Source organism: Amia ocellicauda, chromosome 10 (assembly GCF_036373705.1).
Source record: "Amia ocellicauda isolate fAmiCal2 chromosome 10, fAmiCal2.hap1, whole genome shotgun sequence".
NCBI lineage: Eukaryota > Metazoa > Chordata > Actinopteri > Amiiformes > Amiidae > Amia > Amia ocellicauda.
In genome coordinates, this window is record NC_089859.1 from 33179778 (window position 1) to 33202743 (window position 22966).

A 22966-nucleotide genomic window follows, 5' to 3' on the forward strand; every position below is an offset into this window, starting at 1 on the left:
TATAAAGTTTATATGCCAATTTCACTGACATTAGATAATTCTGCAGAATCTATTATACAGTCATTGTTAAATTTGTGTTAATGGATTTTCTTGTCAACTATTTAACTAGCTAACATATATTCTCTACTTTTGTTAAAAAAAATTGTGTGAGTGTGGAGGTGACCTTTAAATATGTATTTCAAACTTTTAAATGTATGAATGCTTGCCAATATTGTTTATCTTATTAATCATGTGTGTTTGTATTTTTGTATTTACTCTGTATGTAGGTATGTATGCATGCAGTCATGTATTTATTTATTTATTTTTAAATTACTTTCTGGAGTAGTTATTCATTTTATTTGTTTTCAGATGGAAAAAAGTAGGAAATTCCACACAGAAAATCAACAAGTCATCAATAAGTGAGAATGAAGGAAACAAAAAGTGTATCACTTCAAAAAAATATGTATTTGAGCAACAGAGACAGCATTTGTTTACAACACATCTCAGATAATCAGTTTTGTTCTGAGCAAAGGGATTATTGAATAATATCAATACTTGTATTTTCATAATGTGACAAAAAGGACTATTAACGTTATTATATTCAGCCAATAAGGTTTATAAATTGCAGCTGTTGTGTGTTTTGTACAAATCTGTTTGACATGAAGTCAGCTAATACCAGATGTGAATTCTTTGTGTCTGGGATCCAAGTTTGAGGTGTGAATTAGACCAAATAATTCGATCACTGATATTGTATTTTAGTTTGTAAAACAGGAAAAATTGAATCAAAATAGTTTGCCTGCTTATTGAAATGATCTACTTGCACATAAAGCTCCATTATTGGGATACATATATATATATAGATAGATATATAGATATATATAGATATAGATAGATGATTAGGTTCTTATTTGTTGCTTCCAAGGTTGGGGGACACACAAACAAAAATCATAAACCTTATTCATTTTGAATTGCTTTTAAGACCAAACTATTTTATTCGATTGATGTAAAGAAAAGTATACAGAAAATGTAATGTGCGATTTCAAATGGGTGCCATATATCCCACTTTTTATTTTTCCTGAATGTTCTGAGACTAGAGTGGAAGTGCAAAGATTGAATACAAATATTTGTAGGAATAATCACTTTGGAATACATTTTGTTTGGTAGTATGTAAGATTAACAACAAAATACACTGAAGAAATTCTGGAGTTTACACCGTAAGCTAACGAAACACAACCAGCTGTAGTAAATGATATTACGTTCTTGGTTGAAAAGGGCAATTGTCAGACTGACTTTGCACTTGCTGATAGCTCACTAAAAACATTTCCCCAATCTCATTAAATTATTGCAGTCATTTCGAATTTTTATGGCTGTGCAGGCTACCGTCTCTCATTTCTTTTCATTTCATTCATTTTCCTTGTATCAATGATTAATGGCCGATGTCGAATGTTAGAGTGAGCAGGCATCAGCAAATGCAAGATCATAATTAGTTTAGCTGACGAGGGCCTCCGATAGCACTTGCATCTGGATGGAAAAATTACCCTATAGGGAACTGGCTGCTCACCAGAACTTTTTACTGATACATTGTGAAACACCCGATGAATCAAATGCCCTTTCATTGCCAAGAAAGTGCTCTGGCCTTGAAGCCAAAATTATGTCTGCAGAAAGCTTTCCATTCTAAATGTATCAGAGTACAATTATAAGCATTGTATTTTTCTGGCACAGACACTTCACTCCTACACAGCCGTCTAAAGTTAAAATAAATTGCACAAATTCTGTAACACCAAAAGTATATGACTCATTATATAGGTAATTTCAATGTTACATTTCTTGTTAAAATTACTTTATATTTAATTCACATGTTGGCTGATGAAGTTAGCTTTTCACTTGCTAGTTGAATTATTCATGCCCCTTGTTTTTTTGTTCTGCTTCTTTTTCTCACTTTGATTCGTACAGAGAACTGTGAAATCTTGTGTTTGTTACAAAAGGGAATTTTCTAGGAAAATTGGCTGAAATCCTTGAAGAATTAATATGTGCTACAATGTGTTTATTTTTACACATTCATTTTACAGATTTTTTTTTAAATATATATATATATATATATATATATATATATATATATATATATATATATATAACCTACAAATAACTGGTTAACTTGGATATGATATGGGTAGAGAATTAAATATATCTGGAATATTTTATTTTTATTGATGTATTTATTTTCTAATTAGGAACAGTGATACAAATCACTGTGATGGGGAAAAAAGCAACGTGTAACATTATACCTTTACCACTAGTTATACAATATGGATATATCTGGAAGTAAAACAAAGTAACTGCCTTTTGATACAGTGTAGACAATGAAGTTGATGGTTCAAAAAGTGAAGTCCATTTCTTCTTAAACACAGTGGTACCTTACAAGACTCATTAATCACTCTAAGCTTAATTATAATGAAAATCAGCAGGATTCTATTAATCACCATTGAACCTGACCTTATTATGGGTAGTGTGGTTTCATTCCGTCAGTGCTGCCAGCTTAGCGCACTAAACCCTGGAGTTGATATGTCCTGAGGTCTTGAATCACGTGGCTCATCTTTGACCTTTCTTTTTTCCCCTCTTTTGTTTTGTTGCAGAGACGAAGAGGCTCGGGAGTGTTCTGTGCCAACTGCCTGACCACAAAGACCTCTCTCTGGAGAAAAAATGCTAATGGTGGATATGTATGCAATGCGTGTGGCCTGTATCAGAAGCTTCATTCGGTAGGAAGGAATTGATTGGTTTGCACAGTGAAAAAAAAAAAAAATAGCCTTTGAAACAAAAAAATACTAAACGAAATCCTGGTGAAACCGGACAGCTGTGATGTGTGCTGCTTGTTTGATCAGTACCACTCCCTGGCCTGCAGTTAATTTCCTTGCTGTGGTCACTCCTCCCAAAGTCAGATGCAATTCATTGGCATATGCACTGAGCTGCATCTGAGGCAATGTCTCCTCTCGCAGCCTTGTTGCTGTTAATTACGTTCCCTGAGTTTAACGTATCAGTGCATTGGTCTGCTACTGTTCAGATCAGTACATCAGACTATAGTTGATGCAAAAGAAAACACTTAAACTATTATGAGTAAAGCATAAAGTTGTTGTATTTATTCCATCAAATGAAATGCAATACAACTTTGAACTATAATTTCTAATATTAAGTCCTATTGTTAAATACCTGCCAAACCGCATAGAATAGAAAAACAAAAACACACACATACACATATATGTCTGTATGGCAAAACAGTGGAAACATTTACATCTCAAAGAAAAGTTTATAGCTCAGGTAAAAGCATCAGACCCTTTTTTTGACATGTTGATCTTAATAAGATAAAAATAATTATTTTACCAAATAAAAGCCCTCTACCATCATTTCTTAATAATATTACTGACATTGTTTGCAGTTGAGAAATGAGGGGAAAAAAAAAAAAAATATATATATATATATATATATATACATATTATTTATTTATTTATTTATTTATTTATTTATTTAATGCGGTTCCTGCACTTGAATTGTACTAGTTTAATGGTGTGCCATCATAATTACTCTGTAAGTGTGACATAGATCACTGCTAGCATTTTATTCTTTGAAGAGAAAATTCTGCCTACTTGACAAGGACATTATACCCATTTTTATTTTTTGTATGCATGTACATATGCATAATTGTATTTGTAGAAAAGTCTGTGTAAACATAATTTTTATATAATGAATGGCATAGGTGTGAGTGACATTTTAGGCATTAAAATAAATAAACTCTAAAACTGGAATGCTATATAACCTACTATAAAGTAGTGTGCAGTGTGGCAGATGTACTACACTTTATCTCTATTTAATAATAAATTGGTGGGTCTATGTAGCTTCCCATCTTAAAGTTATCCCATCCATCCTTCCCAACCATTTAAAAAAGGTATTCTGCATATTAGTACACAATTTCAGTGAGGTTCAGAGATCAGTACTCACTGTAGGTTATAGAATGCATCTTAACAGTCAGGAAACGGAAGAAAACACAGTGCTTGCTTAATGTGACATGGACAACAAGAGTTTGATGGTATTACAGTGTGAGCAAAAAAGCAAAAGTTATCAAAGGTCTCACTAGACTGAAGTTGCATAAAAAAAATGTTTAAGCTTTCTACAGATCAGAGAGGATGGGAATTAATCATAGGCAAAATTAATATTTATTTAAGAAAAGCAAACAAGCTTCTGTTAATTTTGTATAATGGTTTATGCTCATCATACCTATATTTTACACAATGCTGAACATGTAGTCATAACCTTACAAAGACTAATAAAGTATATTGCAAAGTTGGAGGGAGACTATTAAATGTAGTATCCTTAAAAAATTAAATTGCTGAGATAGCTCTGTTGCTCGATATTATTTGAGGAGACAACAGATTGATACATATAATCACCAAACCATCAGGTTGAATACATGTTCCACTCCAGATACAGTTAATATGACAAGCCTGGGAATTAGGGTTGCCACCTGATACATATCTTACAAAATCATTCAGTAATTTACAGTAAAATCATTCTTCGTTTAAACAGAATGTGTTTTGTTCTGTATTCTGACATTGCTGCCACATTTTCTAGCCTGTAAAATATCAGTACGGCACAGTACTAATTTGGACATAACACACCCATCCCTTACATTCAGCCCCTCTTCCAGTAGAGCTTTTCCATATTTCAGAGCTGTTTAGGTAGCAACCCTACTGGAATCAAAATCGATTTAGTTCCTAGAGTAATTTCAATTGTTTGGCAATGATGTAAAGTCTTCTATGTATTTTTGTTGTGTGTGTCTACAGACACATATTTACACACACTATTGTAAAGTAGGAGGGGCTAATGTCATTCCTAATCAGCCACCAACATCCCCCCCACTTAGTTATTAAAATGATCAACCATCACTCAAATCATTCAAATCTTGGCCCTAAGAAATCAGCACGACTTTTATATATTTTAATAAAATATTTATATGCTACACAGAAATCATTTCATAATACCACCTCATAAAACTCTGCTGTGGTGCTTGTGCCTTTCTTTCCAGAACACATTGCAACAATAGATGTCTCTTGGATTCAATTTTAGTCTGATACACTTTGACAGGCATATGTATATTGCATTTCCTATGTTTTCAATTGCCATACCGTGGCTCTCAAAAGTAGTCATACTATCAGGCTGAATTGTTGCAATACAGTAAAAACATTTATACTGCTGATCCATAAAATATTTATTAACTTACTATTATTGTTTATGGCTTTCAAGTTGTGTAATAAAAAATAAACCATGTAAAATATATCAATCATCAGGGAATAGTAAATGAATACAAAATAATAATTTAAAGCATGATTCAATAAAATAAAAATTGTTACCTACAATTGAATCTCCAGTTATGTGTCCATGACCCTTATCTGAAGTTTTTATATAATCCCTGCTTCATTGTTTTTATATCATTTATATTGGTGAAGAGCAATGATCATTCTATTTCCGTGCCCGTGACTTGTCTGTAATTTAGCCACTGTATAAAACACCTGTCTCTCATGTGAGGCAGAATAAGCTTACAATCTAGGCTACACCACAGGTCAAAAGTTGGGAAGGAACAAATGTGATGTACAGACTCTGTGGGTGAGGACAATATATTATAAAATATTAATGGGCAATCTATAACAAAATTGCTGCAGTGCCACAAATATAAGCATGTTCACTGCCATTGCAGAATAACTGGGCAGAGCGTTGGCTACATTTTTGACCCTAAAAACACATTGCCTGCCAAAAACACACTTCCATAATTACAGTAGCTGCATCATTGCCCATCTTTTCCAGGTAATTATTTTTGACAGTAAAATACATTTAAATAATGAATAATAAATATTACACTTTGCCATTTTTAGACAACGTGCAGTTTTGCAATCATTCTTTTATAAAAATAACTACTTGAGTTGCAAATATACATAAAATGATTTCCTCATCTGTATTTTTGATAACTGTATTTTCAGGAGAGTAATGTTCTTTGTGTAAGGTTGGCAGTATATTAGGAAACAAGGAATTAGTGAAGTACAATATGAAATATCTTCCTGAGACATCTTATAAATCAGCTATAATTAGATCAGATCTTGGTGGGGGTGGGGGGGCTAAAGAACATTAGTGTTGTAACAGAAGGAAATAAATATATCAGTAGAGGGCAGTCTTTCTTTTTGGTCAAAACTTTTTTTGTCACTGTACCATGCCTTTACTGCCTAGGAGTAAAATTCACAGCTCTTGTGGGAATATTTTTTTAATTAACATTGTCAGATTAATTCTCCCATGATGTTACTTTTTAGTTTCATTACAGTTTTTTTAACTTCTTGAATTTTTACTGCAAAAATATTTTTTAAAGTGACCACGTTTGTGCTTCTGAGACCATCATTTCATACTGAATAAAGCCTTACACCTTGTAGAAGTGAAGTATTTGTTTTTCTCTACTCCCTAGCTTCTCCATCTGCTTTAATGTTTTCCCTTTTTTAAATGACATGTTTTAGTTTAGGTTACCCTGATGTGTATCAGAGAAAGTAGCATTACAGAAGGATTCCACTCTACCATGTATGATTGATTCTCATGAGGCGTTCATGCTGTGGTGTCTCATTCGGTACATTCCTTTTTCTTATTAAGATTTCACAGCTTCAGTATTGCATGCTGACAGAGTAATGTTTGCAACATATAATTTGCCTCTTTCCTTTTAAAGTTGAGTCTTGCTGAAATAATGGTTCAATTTACAGAATTTATGTTACTACAAATATGTTTGATAGCAAAGGACAGGGTGTTAATTTAGGAAAATTTGACCATAGAGAAGTTGTTTAAACAGTTGTTTAAAGATCTTGATCAGTAATGTAAGAATGTGAGTTTGAAATAGATGTAGACAAATTACAGCATCATTCTACATGAAATATCTTCTTTTTTTAAAACCTTCATCACTTGATTAATGAAATAATGTATTTTACTCTGCACTGCTGTATCGAGAGAACCACAGAGAAAACCATTTTGATCTCTGAAGTCTTTTATTTTCATATGGACCTCTGTTCTTTTTAAATGGGCCTTGCCTTGAATGCTCATGTTGGATTAATAATATCTTCAATGCATAAAAAAAAGAAAACCGACAAGAAATACATTCAGTTTACATTGAAATGCCAGTTGAAAAGACAAAGACATAACCATTATTGAGAATTCAGGCTTCTGTTTTGTGTATTTTTGTCATACATGAATAAACATATCCATTTCCATGACTACATTAAATCTGAGTTGAAATTGCAATAGTGTGAAAAAAAAAATTGAAAGTCAACTCAGTAAACAGGTGAGAAATAAGATGCCTGTGGAAAAGGATTACGGGATATGGAAGTATAAATGCTATTTCAATCAAAACCAAATGTAGGTTAAGAGGAAGGCTTTTAAAACAAATGGTACACTGAAAAATGTTTTATGGAGAAGTAGGAGAAACTATGAGTTTGCATAGATGGAGGCAGGTTTAATATATGACCATGATACTGTGTTATTCCCCTTAATGAAAATGGGGAAATGGTTATCATGTTGGCATTCTAAACACCATGGAAAGGGGGGCTTTAGTGAGGCTGATTCAGTTTAATTCTGAATCCAGACTGCTGCTTAACAACTTTGGCCATCAGTTTTACAGTTGAGATGGATGATTATACAATCATGGCTAGGGTTGGGTGGAGTGGATTTGGATTAGAATGTCTGTTGCTGGAAAGGCAAAAAAATTGGCCAAAACCTATAGAATGTGTGTCTGCCGTATCTCCAAATTGATGGAACCCCAGTTGTGCAAGCTTCAGAATCACAGTATAAAAACCATGTGTCCCTACTTATCTCCTGGGTAATAGGTTAATAGTAATAGGATTGTGCTATTGAGATTTGAAAGTGAAGCATAAACTAGTAAAATATTTAGTCATTCTAAATGTAGAAAAGGTATAGTTTTCATGCCTTTTAGGTTTTGGTAATATCATAAATGAACTCCTATATTTCTCTAGAAAGTCATGCAAGTTGAAGTTGAAGTTTTTTATTATTATTATTTCAGTTAAAATAAAAACAGTACTGTCATTGTCATGCATGACAGCATTTTCTTTGTTGAAAATTGAGGACATTTTCACCAAAAGAACATTTTCCCTGTGCAAAATGATTTTTTTTTTCTTTCACCATGATTTGGCACATTGAGAAGCAACTTTTTTTTGTTGTTGTAACTCTCATGATGTGAAGGCTGGAATAAACACTAATGCCTTTTAGCTCAATAGTAAGCTGGGTGACTAGTTTTCAAGAATCTGAAGAAATTGAATGAAAATAGCCCCTGCCCTCCCCTTCGCAAGCTTTTTAGTTGAAATTTAATGTGGAAAATAATGGTGTAAATTGAAATTTGGTAATATATGCTAACAAAATGAACAGTATAGAACATGTTTTGAAAATGTGATTGTTCTTTTCAGATTTAGAACTCTAGCGTTAATCAAATTATATTTACACTGAGTGATCTGCAGTGTTTTATAACTTTTTTTGGAATTGATGTAAATGTCTGCCCTTCATATTATATATATATATATATATATATATATATATGCATGCCCTCCACTTATTAGAAACAGCTGTGAGAAATCCACACATACATAATTATTTCTAATTACAATAATAGACATATATGGGTAACTTCCATGCTACTAAATGTGTTTAAAAAGTACTAATTTCACCAAAAGGTTCAGTTTCCATATTTTGAACAACTGGAATTAGACCATATATTAAGAACATGATCTTTATCTTTAACTGGCACACAGGCAAATTAATTTTAAATTAATGTAATCATGAGGAGCCCTATTGCCCAGCGAGGTCTCTTGGTACAAGAGGAGTTAGAGGGATAAATAGAGATCATGGATTTTAAACCTTATTTCGTATATATGTGTGTGTTGTTTTACATGGGATATCCATTATAGTGATAATGCTTTCATCAACTTGTAATTGAACCTTATCCTGCACACTAAGATGCAGCAATCCATGTCTTTGTCTAAGCTTAAGGCCAAGTCTTCTTAATCCTTGTACTCTATACCCAGCATCATCTCTTCTTATGTTCAAACTGAGGTCTCACTTAATTGAAACCCTAATTGAACTAATTAGTTGCATCATTAGACTTTGTATTGGTTTTTAGCTTATAAAATTTAAGACGATTTAAGCTGTTTCTATGTTTTGTTGTTGTTGCAATTTGAAACTCTCCCAAAGACACAAAATGTTTAATTCTGAAGACCATCAGTGGAAATGGTAACCTGGGAACTCAGTTAGAATGCAAAGCAAAAGACAGTGGGGTCCCATTACAAAGCAAAAGAAGAGATCAAATGATGGATGAGTGAATTAATGTGGTTTTGTTATCATGGTATTGTGTAATAATATATATTTTTGGAAGGTGGCAAACCAAGAAAGGAATTTCAAATAATTACATACAATGTTCTAATATAGTTAATCAAAGCACTTTGGCACACAATTTTGAAGGTTTTTGTCTCCTTGTCACAGCAAAAATTGACATTTGGAATAACATTTAAATAATCTGTTTTCATCTCCCTTCCCTTCTTAGACCCCAAGACCTCTTAATATCATCAAGCAGAACAACGGTGAGCAGATAATCCGAAGACGTACCAGGAAGCGCCTTAACCCCGAATCCCTTCCCCCCGAGCAGCTCAGCAAACAGCAGCGGGTCAACAGCGAAGAGCAGGTTAATGGGAGCCCCCTGGAGAGGAGACCAGAGGAACCCACGCCAGATCCCCACCAGCGAGAGGTTCAGCAGAGTAACGTGAGCAAGTACGACACATACAGTTCTGGAGCCAAGAACCACCCGAGTCCACAGGCCCTTCTCGTCAGCCAAACTCTGGAGATCCACAAAAGAATGACACCTTTGCACATACACTTAAAAAGTCCTCAGGAAAGTGGTACAGATCCCGGCAATGGCTCATCTGCAGCAGAGGGGAAAGGTAGCTCAGAGAGGGGCAGTCCCATCGAGAAGTACATGAGACCCTCCAAACAAGCTAATTACTCTCCACCAGGTAGCCCCATTGAAAAGTACCAGTACCCGCTGTTTGGACTTCCCATTATTCACAATGACTTGCAAAGTGAAGCTGACTGGCTGCGGCTCTGGACTAAGTACAAGATGTCCGTTCCGGGAAATCCACACTACTTGAGCCATATGCCTGGCTTGCCAAATCCTTGCCAAAGCTTTGTGCCTTATCCCACCTTTAGCCTGCCTCCACATTTTTCATCCATCGGGTCAGACAATGACATTCCCTTAGATCTGGCTATTAAGCATTCCAAGCCGGGCCCGACTACAAACGGTGCTGCCAAGGAGAAGAGCAACGTCCCAAAAAGTTCAAAGGGCGAGGAGCCGGTGAACACTGAAAGAACCGAAAAGGTTGACAGAGGCACTCAGGATGAACTGTCAACAAAGTGTGTTCACTGTGGCATTGTCTTTCTCGATGAAGTGATGTATGCCCTGCATATGAGTTGCCATGGCGATAGTGGGCCTTTTCAGTGCAGCATATGCCATCACTTGTGTGCTGACAAGTATGACTTCACAACACACATACAGAGAGGTCTGCACAGGAATGTTGCACAGGTCGAGAAGAATGCAAAATCTAAAGAATAACTTAAAACATTTAGCACTTGTTAGCACAATACAAAAGAATAAGGTTTGCTAACAGCAGGAGCAGAAGCTTCTATGGTCATTGCAGTCTGCATAGAGAACTAATGACATTTTAACATTTAAAGGTATTTGATGTAAAGCTAAAGCTATTTACTATTTACACATATTGTGATAATTCATTTTTTAAGGTTATATTTAGAAAAATTTAGGTACATGACCATTCGTTGTTTTATTATTGTATCTCAGACAAGGCAGTCCAGCAAAGGAGGTACATCTGCATATTTCAATGGATTGACTACTTTAGTATTGGATTATTTTTTAATTGGTTGGTATAATATGTCAAAAAGTGCAACATCTAACCATGTATTAACCTGCCTTTTCTCTGAACAATGGGCAGTACGTAGCCATGTACTGAAAAAAAAAACAGAAAGTTAAAACAAATAATAAGTCTCATGCATTATTAGCCTTAATAATGGCATGTCTCCTCATAATAATCATATTGTTGTAAAAAGTCCTCAGGGAATTCATTCAACTGAGTGAGAAGCAACATTTCGTATATTGGTTGTGTTTCTGGTGATGGATAACATTGAACATGCCTTTGTTATTTGTGTGTTTTTTTTTATTTTCCTTCACTTCCATGGTGTTGTTTTCCTAGAGATGACAATTACACAACTTACTTTAGGCATTGCAAGCTGCTGCCTTTGTTTCTGGGATACGATCCTTCTATCAATAAAGAGATTGGGAGAGGAAGTAGAAAAAAATATTTTTCTAATTGTTATTAATGTAAGAATATCATAATATCGGTGCCTGATATATTGTATAAAAAAAAAACAAATATTTTCTACAGTGTATGTTGGTATGCAACAATGGATACGCATCATTTGATTAAGAGTCAGCTGTTTGGCTCTGGGTAACTGTTTACATTTGCAAATGTAGCAAACAAAGTAATGAAGCAAACTTCTATTTCATCAATTTTTACATTTTTTCTCTTTGCATCGACGGGAGAAATGCTAATAAGAAATAGATGCCTGTGTGTGTGTTTTTTTTAAGATTAATAAGAAGGATATGCGTATATTTTTATGCCTAAATACACAAAAGTGATAGCACTATTCATTCCAAGCAATGTCCTTTTTATTATTAAGCTCTTGATACATATTTGTTATGCTTGTGATAGTATATGTCTATACTCATGTTATTGGAATTTATTTTTCCTATTTTATTAAACATTTGAGGGTGAATTTACGTACTGTTTGAGCTTTAAGACACCGATATCTTACTGCTTTTTTATTTTTCTCATTAGCACTGCACTTCAGTTTTACATTTTAATGCAGTAGGTTCTTTAAATGCAGCAGTTTAAGTTTTCACATTTGGATTCATTGTCTGCATCTTAAAAGTACTGATGTAAGTCCCACCTCAGTTTTATGTTTGTTTTGTTTGGTTTTGTTTCTTTTAATCTCTCAATCTCGGCTTAGTGGAAATAGTGAATTCTAAATTGTCGTTGTTTTCCTTACAAATATACATAGGAAAGTATAAGAATAATGCATTTTGATTTTTTTAAATAGATCTAAAACTCCACAATGGATAGACACTTTTGTATAATTTTTAAAATTTCACTGATATATACACAGCGGTTTCCATTCATAGAGCATGTTACATCAACAGCAAAAGGAATGGACTCTGGAATTGGGAGAAATTCAACGCTACCTAATATTCTGTGGCAGAATCTGGGTTTTGGTATACGTTTGTCTATAAATCATATATGTTGAGGGTCTGTTTTGATGAATGACTTATCGTAAAATATCGGCAGGTGACAATCTCTCCGATTCAGTTTTACGATGATACAACGTGGAACCAAGGTTCTGTGCAGATCAAGATGTTCACTAGATTAAACCACACGTATATATTTCTCTATGAAAGTGCATCTAGTTTGAAAATGCCACCAAAAATGTGGGCAGTGATTTATCGTACACACTACACAGGTATAAGTTGCCCTTTTCAAAATGCCTATTAAACTATTTTAAAACAACACATGAAGTATATGAGTGAAGCAGAAATTGTCCAACAATGTCATTCTATGCTGTAGTCCAGGGGTTTTCAAACTGGTCCTGGAGTACCCCCTGCCCTGCTGGATTTTGTTCCAACCTAGGTCTTAATTACTTAATTGAATGGTATATTGCTTTGTTAGGTCAATTAAGGATTCAGATAAGCAAAACCTCAATAAGACCTCAATTGGAACAAAAACCAGCAGGGCAGGGGGTACTCCAGGACCAGTTTGAAAACCCCTGCTGTAGACCTCATTTACATTGAGGTACTATACATACTTTTGCATGTGTTGTATACACATATTGTGCATTTTATTTATTTTTGTATATATTATATATATATTCAAAATCAATATTCAATGCCTGTTTTAGCTGAGTAACTACAATTATTCTGAGAAGCTGTTCACAAGAGGGAGGATAATATGAAAAATGGGAGGGTCACATCACCAGATTTGCTCCTTCAAAAATGAATAAATAAACCAGCTGGTGTCAAGAGAAGAGCCAAGTAGTGACTCCCAAGTTAACACCTTAAACAGTTTGTTCATAGCTGGCCTTTCTCATTCTGATTTGGTCTGTTAATTAGCCATTTTTACATCACTGCAATCCTTTCAAGGGAGAATTGTAAATTAAGTAAAAATCACTTTTTTCCCCCAAAAGGTTACATTTTAGATACTGTATATTCCATAGTTATAGAGCAGAATGATATTTGACAAAATATCAGATCAATCACTTAGGCTATGTGTTCATTTTTAAGCACACTATAATTATTATAAATTACTCAATAACAATGTTATTAATTACAGTAAAAACAAGAACTTTTATAATAAGCATATTACCCTGCCTTGTGCCACAATTAGACTCTGACTGTGACCCTGTACTGGATGAAACAGTTATTGAAAATGGATGGATGTTATCACAACTGTTATCCTGCACAGTGATTATTAATTTAATCTTAACCAGAAAGGTTTTGTGAAAATGCCACCTTAAAGCTTTATTCAAATTGAAAACAAAATTGTATGGCTACTTTTTGATTAGATGCACTTTTTATAGAATGACATTGACTTCAATTAAGGAACAAAAACTAAGGTAAATAAAATAAGATGCATGTAATTATTACTATATCTATTTTTCATAACTCTGTAACCTACTCTTTGAATTAACACTCTGTGTGTATAGGATTTCAAAACATCTTCTACAAAATTGTGAATTCTGGCTCTGTATTGTTAAAAGAAATGCTCTCTTTGAATATAACAGATTACTGTTAGACAATGTGTTGAGTTGTAAACTAAAACAAGACGTTGATCACATACAGAGAGAGTATGGTGCCAAGTTAATTTCATTATGCAAAATATAATTTGTGCTAGTTTAAAACATGTGCTTGGGGGGAATGTAATGTTCCTGTGACTTACCATTCATCAGGATAAGGCCCTCTTTAATATATGTATTTATGTATGTTGTTGGACTCAAATTCACTATAATCCCTGCCACCACTCGAAGTGGCTAATTGAAATGTATCTTCACCATACGCATACCCATATATGTACACATATATTTTTTTCAATAACTCTGGATGTTCAGGGTCATCAGGATTTGAATTTAGAAACTAGTGCCAGACGCTAAATAAGGCCTTTTAGTACTGCTTTACGGCAAATGCTTCCTCTTGCAAAAAGAAAGAAAGAAAAAAAAATTGCATTTCATAGGAGCATTTAATAATAATTAACCCATGAGGAAGGGTTTTTTATTGTGAAATATCACTTTGTTTTAATTTAAAATATTTTACATGCTTGCATTTTAATTGTTATACATTTTTACTGCGGAGGAAGAAAGAATAAATGTTTAATTAGCATGCTACATACAGGTACTGCAACTTAATTATCAAAAATGATGATGCATATTTTTATAAGGATTTACCTTGAGGCTTAGAAATACACAAGTCTAAATACATATGAAGAACTCCTAAAGCTGTATACCAGTGAGGCAATGAAACTGTCAAGAGGCAAAATGTGTAAATGTTTAACAATGAGTCTAGAATGTTGTTGTTGATGATTTTTGTTTTTGGCTTTCTGTATGTTCGTCTGTTTATTTTTTACTTTTCTGCATTTACTGCGCATAGCAGATGGTTTAGTTTATCATAATTTATGTTATTTTCTGCTGGCACTTAAACATTTTTATTGTGTTTTACATTCTTCATGCAAAAAAAGAAAAAAAAACAGTCAGCAAAGATGTTTGTTACATCTAAACTTGAATAATAATAAAATAATAATAATAATAAAAATGTTTTACCATAAATTGAAGTTATTACTAACCTTACATTTATTGTATTAAGGTCTCTGACATACTTTTTGATAATAAATGTATCTGTGGGAGGGAAAGTTGACAACATTGTGAGAAGTTAATTGAGACAACCATAAAACTGTAGATTTAAAACACTGATTAGGACAAAAGGTATACTGTTGCAAATGAGGTGCAAATCAGTGGAGGAACAAGGTGGGGAAACAAGATGGAAAACTACCATGGGGAGCTACTACTAGGTTCAGATGGATGATGGGATTCACCATGAAATGCAGAAATTGCAAGATACATGTTAACCTTTAAACCCTTGCACTGCAGTCCCTAGATAGATGTAGATCTTTCTATATTGAGAAAAATAAATATAAAAAACTAAAACATCACTATACCCATCCCACAATCTAGCAAGGCGATGCATCATATGCATCCAAAAATATAATAAAAAACAAAAATATCATTATTACATAATAGATTATCTTCCTGAAAGTATTACCATAAGCCAGTATGGCTGGATTATCAATTTGATTATTTATAAACAAAGACATCCAATGAAAGGCAATGAAGGAATCAAAATGACCCCGCCTTCCACCACTTCCTTGTCCAGGGGTAAGGCTGGAAAGGCTCGGTAAATATTGCCAAGGTACTTTTAGGTCAGGGGTACCTCTGAGGACAATTTCTAAGACCAAATGAATGTAATTGTATGTCAGTAAATCTTACAAGTCACAAATCACCAGAGTTCTCCCACATCAACCATGACTCATTTTCAGAGTGTTATGTTCTGTCTTTATTTCAGTATTTCAGGATAAAAATGTCCCCTGCAGCATGTTCTTCAGTCCTGCTCAGAACAAACTACACCTTTCAGCACCTTATAGAGTGAGGTTTGTGTTTGCAGCTCTGTCCTTATCTGAAAGCTCACTTGTTTTCCAGTCCTTGTTCTGTAAAACAGTGCAAATGCCAAGTTTTATAGTAACTCTTTATGAAGGTTAATGCATTAGGGCTCATTTATTTATTTAACTTTAAGCTGTGATCAAAACAAGATGAACAAAACTCTGGAGAGCAGAGTTCTATCTGTTTCAGACTTATCCCTTGTTGCATGCTATGCCTTCACCAAAAAAGAAAAACAAATTACAAATTAAAGATGTAAAAGCTTTATCAAGCACTTATTAAAAACTTATCACTTTTGAATGTAACAGGTGAAGTGATACATATAGATGTAGAATAAATGGACTGGGTACACAGTTATAAATAATAGTACAAAAAAAAAACAAATGGAAACTTTAAAATGATGCTCGTGAGAAGGATCTGATCTTAAATGTTCATTTCAGTGGATATGTGCCAGTGGGGAAAGATTCATTCAAGTACAGAGGAAATAGTTTTAATCAGAGGCATCATTAATGCACTGATGTGTTTAGTAGTCAGAAGTAGGAAATTAGTCATACTTAGTCATTATATTGGCATGTACTGTATTAGATGACCACCTTTTTAATGTTGTGAATTAATGTATTATTTCAAGGTTACATTTTCAAAAACTCTTTATTTTCCTCCAAATGTTCGGAAAACTCCTAGAGATATGAACAGAGGCAGATGTTTTTTGTTTGTTTGTTTCTGTTAGTGTTAACAAATACTGTTTTGTAGAGAATGAGATTAAAGTGAACAGTGTAGGCTGTGGTAGGGCGTTGTAGCAGTATTATAGCATTTGTGTCAGATATCCGAGTTTGCTGGCGTTTCACCAAAAAACAAAACAAAACAAAAAGACAGTGGCAACTAAGTAAATCATACTGCCAAATAATTCACATTTCTCATGGTACTCACTAGAAAAATACATACTGGGGGCTACGTGCACAGCATTTGGAAAGCTGGGATGCTAATATTAATGTTGCTGTCAGAAGAAGGCATTTCAACTTTGCAACTCTGGCTGTTGATGGTATCACTTAACATTTAGTAAGCTTTTTATGAAGGGAAATAATACAAGACAAAATAGCCTGCATTGATATACTATAATGAGTAAGTTATTGTGGTCATATTTTTTATAAATAAGATTCTTAGATGCACATATTTTCTTTCCATCTTCATATTCTTAATAACAAACAGAAATTAAGGCCAATGCATTTATTTGCCCGTGGGTGTACAGACTGAATTACAATCCATGACGTTGATGTTTTTCCACTATGTTCCTGCAATGAAACGGCTTGATGAAGGCCTTGGATCAATATACTAAAAGTATTTAGACAAGCAAGACTGGATGAATAGCCTACTACTCAATAATATTACATCATACATTAAAACCATTAGTCTGGGTCACGGGGTCTGTATCAGTGTCACGTGTGCCTTTGCTGCATCAAGATACTGTAGCTGTGGTTATGCAGGTATGAAATCATCTTCCTCTACTTATTTTTCCCATTTGTTGCTATTTTATTCCTAAGCCTGTTAAGTTACAAATTGATGTTGTTCAGGTGGTAATTGCACTGTCAGACACAGCCATAAAATACCTTAGTTTTGCAAGGCCCTCACTGCTTAAATTCCTAAAACATGTTAATTGAAATAGTAAATCAGTTCCAAAACCACTTGGTACAGGCATCATTTTTAATTCAAACAGGGTCCAGGGTTTTAATAGCTGAAAATAATGGAAACAAATGTAGTATCTACAAAACAGTCAAATCAATGGGTTCAAAAAGCTTTTGTCAAAAGTTTCATAACAAGTGTCTCCATAATGGTAAAGGTTTTATGACTGAAAAAATAGACATTTTAAGTAGAGAATGAGAACATTCTAATTATTTTAATTACCAAGGCACTCTTCTGCAGTACATACAGTATTCTGACCTAAATAACAGAACATTCATTTTGTAAAGAACCTGGAATGATATGTCACGCAGTGCATAGCAAAATCCCCATCTCATCCCAAATTACTAGCCATTCTGCCAACCTCAAGCACTGGAAACTAATATTTAGTATTTATCAGTTAATTCTGCAATATGTTTCTGTTAGGAAACAAGGGGAAGAATGAGGAATAAGGAAGTATTTTTTATTCTATGTGCAGTGAATATACTGGCTAAACAAACACTCACAAAATAGGAATGACTATATAGATATATTACTTCTCAAATTGCATCATACTAAGAAAGGTTAACAATTACATAAATTTGGGTCAATTACTATCAACTGGAAAAACAGATGTCAGAAATAAGGAAAAGAGCCAAAATGGGATCAAAAGCTTCCAGAAAATTAAGCATGATTCTGAAGGGCAAACTGTCCTTTGTACTGTAAAGGGAAAGTCTTCATCCACGACATTCTGCTAGAGTAGACACAAGTGTATCACAGACCCTAAAGAAAACATAATGACAAAAACTACAGATGATTAAATGATTAATAAAAATGTGTATACTAGGAAAAACAAGAAAAAGAGTGTATGCTGTAAAAAAAAAGTAATGCATCTAGCATTGGATGAATGGATACAAAACAGGACAAAATGGATCATTTTTGGACCAAGGAACTACTGGATTACATCCCAAGAGAGAAACAATTATCAAGATGATGTTCTGCTTGAAGAAACACATTTTTCTGGTGCAACTTTAATAAGAAGAGTTTAAGACAAGTATTAAGGAGATAAAAAGATGAAGAGGCCTTAATCCACTGGTGGATTGACAAAGGTTGAATATATTTTTCATGTATGAATATTAATTATATGTATCTCACTGTGTGTTTGTGAGTGTGTGATTAAGAGATCATTATTATAAAATATTGTTAAGGACATACGGATGGGTGACAAATAAAAGGAAAAACCAACATAAAGTGTCTCAGTAAGGTGTTGGGCACCACGAGCCACCAGAACAGCTTCAATACTCTTGGCACAGATTCTACGAGTCTCTGAACTCTACTGGAGGGATGAACACCATTTGGTGTTTTGATGATGGTGGTGGAGAGCGCTGTCTAACACGTCGGTCCTAAACCTCCCATAGGTGTTCAATTGGGTTGAGATCTGGTGACTGTGAAGGTCATAGCAAATGATTCACATCATTTTCATACTTATCAAACCATTCAGTGTCCCCTCATGCCCTGTGGATGGGGGCATTGTCATCCTGGAAGAGACCACTCCCACCAGGATAGAAATGTGTCACCATAGGATAAAGGTGATCACTCAGAATAACGTTGTAATGATTTGCAGTGACCCTTCCCTCTAAGGGGACAAGTGGACCAAAACCATGCCAGGAAAATGCCCCCCCACAGCATAACAGAGCCTCCGGACCCCCTCACTGTAGGGGTCAAACAGTCAGGCCTGTATCATTCTCTTGGTGTCGCCACACATGCACTCGCCCACTTGTCGAGAATATGGTGAAGGATGACTCATCTGACGATATCACTTTCTTCCACATCTCTGTAGACCAGTGCCTACGGTTTTTGTACCACTGAACTCTCAAATGTGCATTTGTCTTTGTAATGAGTGGTTTATGCACTGCAGCCCTACTATAATATCCCTCCCTGTGTAGTTGTCAACAGACTGTTCTTGCTGACACAGTCTCATCACGTCCTGGATTAACATTCTCAGGCACCTGGGAAAGAGTTGCTCTTCTGTTTTTCCTTACATATCGCAGTAATGCACGAGCATCACGATCCTCGAATGTGTGCTTTTGACCACATTTACTGATGTCTTTCCCATAGGTCTAAATGCAGATTTAAGTTTAGTCACTGTTCCTATTGAAACACTAGCCAGTTGAGTGTCTTTGTGACTGAAGCTCCTGCCATTCGTTTCCCAAGGATGTCATCATCCAACACCAAAAAAATAAGTAATCGTGAACTGGCTGCCGAGGTATTAATTAAAATACATATTTATTTAATGCTTCATACATTTTATGGCTCAAAATATTATTTTACTAATATAATAATAATTGTGCAGACTTTTGCAACTCTGCCAGTCATGACAGCAACAGGGGAGCGATCATTCAGTGTATTGAAACTACTCAAAACATATTTGCACTCAACTAGTTTGAAAGAAGAAAGACTTAATGGGCTAACACACCTGTACATGAATAAGGACCTTTTTAATGTATGGAGATGGTATGGATGAATTTGAGCATCACAACAGGAGACTTGTATTCACCTACATCACCAACATTAGTGGCGGAAACAGCTTATTTCTAGTGAAGACGCATATTTCTAGCAGGCACACAAATCGAAAATTGTGTATCCTCACCCATTTCAATTACAGAGTTCCACTGAAATAGATCTCTGTGATTGACAAAGCACCATAAACGGTGTCTATTTTTCCTTCATAATGTCAGTTGATATGTGATTTTTCACCAGAAGTGTCCCATAGAGATGTGTGGTTGGGAAGCAAAGATATTGTAACAAACTGGCAAGAGACTGTTCAAGTTGAGCCCTAGACTGATGGAGACTATACTTTAGATGTTTTGTTCCCTTTCCTGTGTGAGTATTGTTCTCTTCTGTGTGCTTGACTGCAAATTGTTACATTGTTGTGTGTTATATAAAAAGCCTATGTGTCTACTTGTTCCGTGAACCGGGATTACAATACGCTGCTCTTGTTCTATACATGTGCTGTTCCCTCTGTTCTGTACGAAGATGAGCTGCAGTTATTGATTTGTTTGTTTCCTGTGAAAGGGAAATAAAGCAACCTCAATTTCACCCTCACCTGATTATGTTTTTCAAGAGTGCAACAATATGTTTGATGAGTCAAACTCATCAAAAGTTTTTCGAATTGAAAGACTCAGAATCAAGCATTCTGCAACTTATTTCTGGCTACAACAATGATAGTAGCTTATACTAAAAAAGCTTGTTGAAATGGTTCAGCAATTTGTTGTTTTATAAATTGATTCATACTGAAGTACAATATTATTTAAGTGCATGTGTATGGAACAATTCCAGCAATATTACAATAATAAAAAAAAATGTGTGTTTGTTTTACTTACTGTACTTACTGTAAACTAGAAAATTCACTGTTTCACAAAACTTCCAACACTGCTCTGTATCCCAGGTCCATCATCATGTTCGATGGGTCGAAACAAACGTTCTGTGTTGTAGCTGAAAAATCAAGTTCAAAAACCATTACAAACAAGTGTATTTAAATACAATAAAGATACATTTTTCACTTTTTTTTTTCCAATTATACAATGAAACAATATTAGTTAGTTATTGTAGCAAGAAATAATGTAGTTGCAGGTGGGAGCTTTTGAGATATTCTGGGTGAATGTTTTAACCGACAGGGAAACAACTCTAAATTAAAAAATAAAATACACAATATACCAGGTTTACTTGGATAGAATGGGTCTCAGACCAAAGAGTCATCATTCAACAACAATTGAATAGATAATGTTATAGATTTTATGTTGGAACACTAGCTCAGTACAGTAAAAATAGGTTTCCCTAGAGCTTAACTACAAAAAAAAGTTTTGCTACACTCAGTCGTTTTCATTTCTTCACCCCCCGACCTTTTACATTAAGTTAGGCACCCATAATATATACATTTTTGTATGTATAAACTATTCTCTCTATATTTTTGGCACTGTATAATTAATCTCTACAGGGGGTGGATGGGGTGGAGTCAAGTGGGGAATCCTTGACTCTGTACACACTAGCTCCCCCTTGTGACAGAAGGGGGTTGCAAAGGGCTTTCTAAATCCTCCATCATTGCTATATTTTTGTATATTAGGTTCATGCTGTTATGCCTTTGAGAAGTTGCATATGTATTCTTCACCTTTGCAAAAAGAGTGCAGAATTAAGTCAAACTGAATACATTCCCCATGCCCCCAGTGAAAGGACGAAAATCATCGGTGATGCTAATTGTTTATTGAATCCCCCTCCCCACATTTTTAGCTTTACAAATCTGTGACCTTAGCAATCTAATAAGTATCCCATCAGCATGCAGTCACAATACTGGCAGCATTGTTTTGTATTAATTACTTAAATTATACTTCATTATTTTAAACTGCAATGATTATGCATGTGCCCTACACTTTGTTATCTTGGAAACACATTGGTGATCCTTTTAACCTATGTTAAATTGTGAAGCTTGTGCTGTTCGAATCTGCTCTGATATAAATGCCTCTGCGCTGGTGCTCTTCCTCTCAAAGCTTTATTAATTTTTTAACTTATTATGGAAATGACAAATGAATTGCTGGAAAGTCATAGGATACCTAAGCATTAAATTGCCAAGCTTTTAAAGTTTCAAACTACGTTCAACATCCACAATGCAATTAAATTAATACATACCTCATAACAATTATCTGCAGCAGTTGCCAGCAGAATTACAGTCAATTACATTATTGTTTGCTCACTTTAATTCCCAGCTAAAGGATGCTTTTTTATAATAGAATTGTGCTGATTTAGTGATTTTAGCTCCATAACTCTTTGGTAGTGAATACCTTTTCTTGTCCTTATAATTGTGCTATTAATGATGTAATCAGTTATCTCAGTGTTTTAACATGTTCAGCCCTATTACTTTAGTGCAAAGTCGAACTTTGCATTTTTGCTGCTCCATTAGTCCCCGTATCATACATATTTTCAGAGTTCTTATAACTGAGAGATAATTAAATGGCGTCTTTCACTATCTTCATAACCTTGCAGATAGTTTCATCATTTTTCTTTCCAGAATGTCTTGGCTCTTAATACATCTAGCATATATTACATATCTGAAGTATAATTGTCATCTGGTTGCATCCTTAAGCTTTCAAAATATATCTTTGTCCCCATTTTTCCCCTGCTCTGTTCATTATAGAAATCATAATTGCATCAGACATGTTATTTAAACTCATTAACCTAATGTACTTTCTCATTTTTTCATTTTTTGTTAAATAGAATTTTACCTTTTTGCTTAAGTCCTGCTGATTCAATACCCACTATGGATATGTATGTACAATATAGGAAAATATTATCAGTACATTCAGGGATCACATACAATAAACACTATTTTCTGAACTTCAGGTAAAGTCCCAAGACATTGTTGGCTTATTTTTGTATTTTTTTGTTG

General features: G+C 34.4%; 1 protein-coding gene across 1 annotated transcript in view; it reads left to right on the forward strand.

The window, feature by feature from the left end:
- Positions 1 to 15079, forward strand: part of trps1 (trichorhinophalangeal syndrome I) — a 114878-nt gene extending 99799 nt beyond the window's left edge. Inside the window, exons 5-6 of the mRNA XM_066715975.1 lie at positions 2613 to 2735; positions 9599 to 15079. Coding sequence (XP_066572072.1) covers positions 2613 to 2735; positions 9599 to 10660 — 1185 coding nt within the window. The 3' untranslated portion in view covers positions 10661 to 15079. The remainder of the gene's footprint in view (positions 1 to 2612; positions 2736 to 9598) is intronic.
- The last annotated feature ends 7887 nt before the right edge of the window (positions 15080 to 22966 follow it).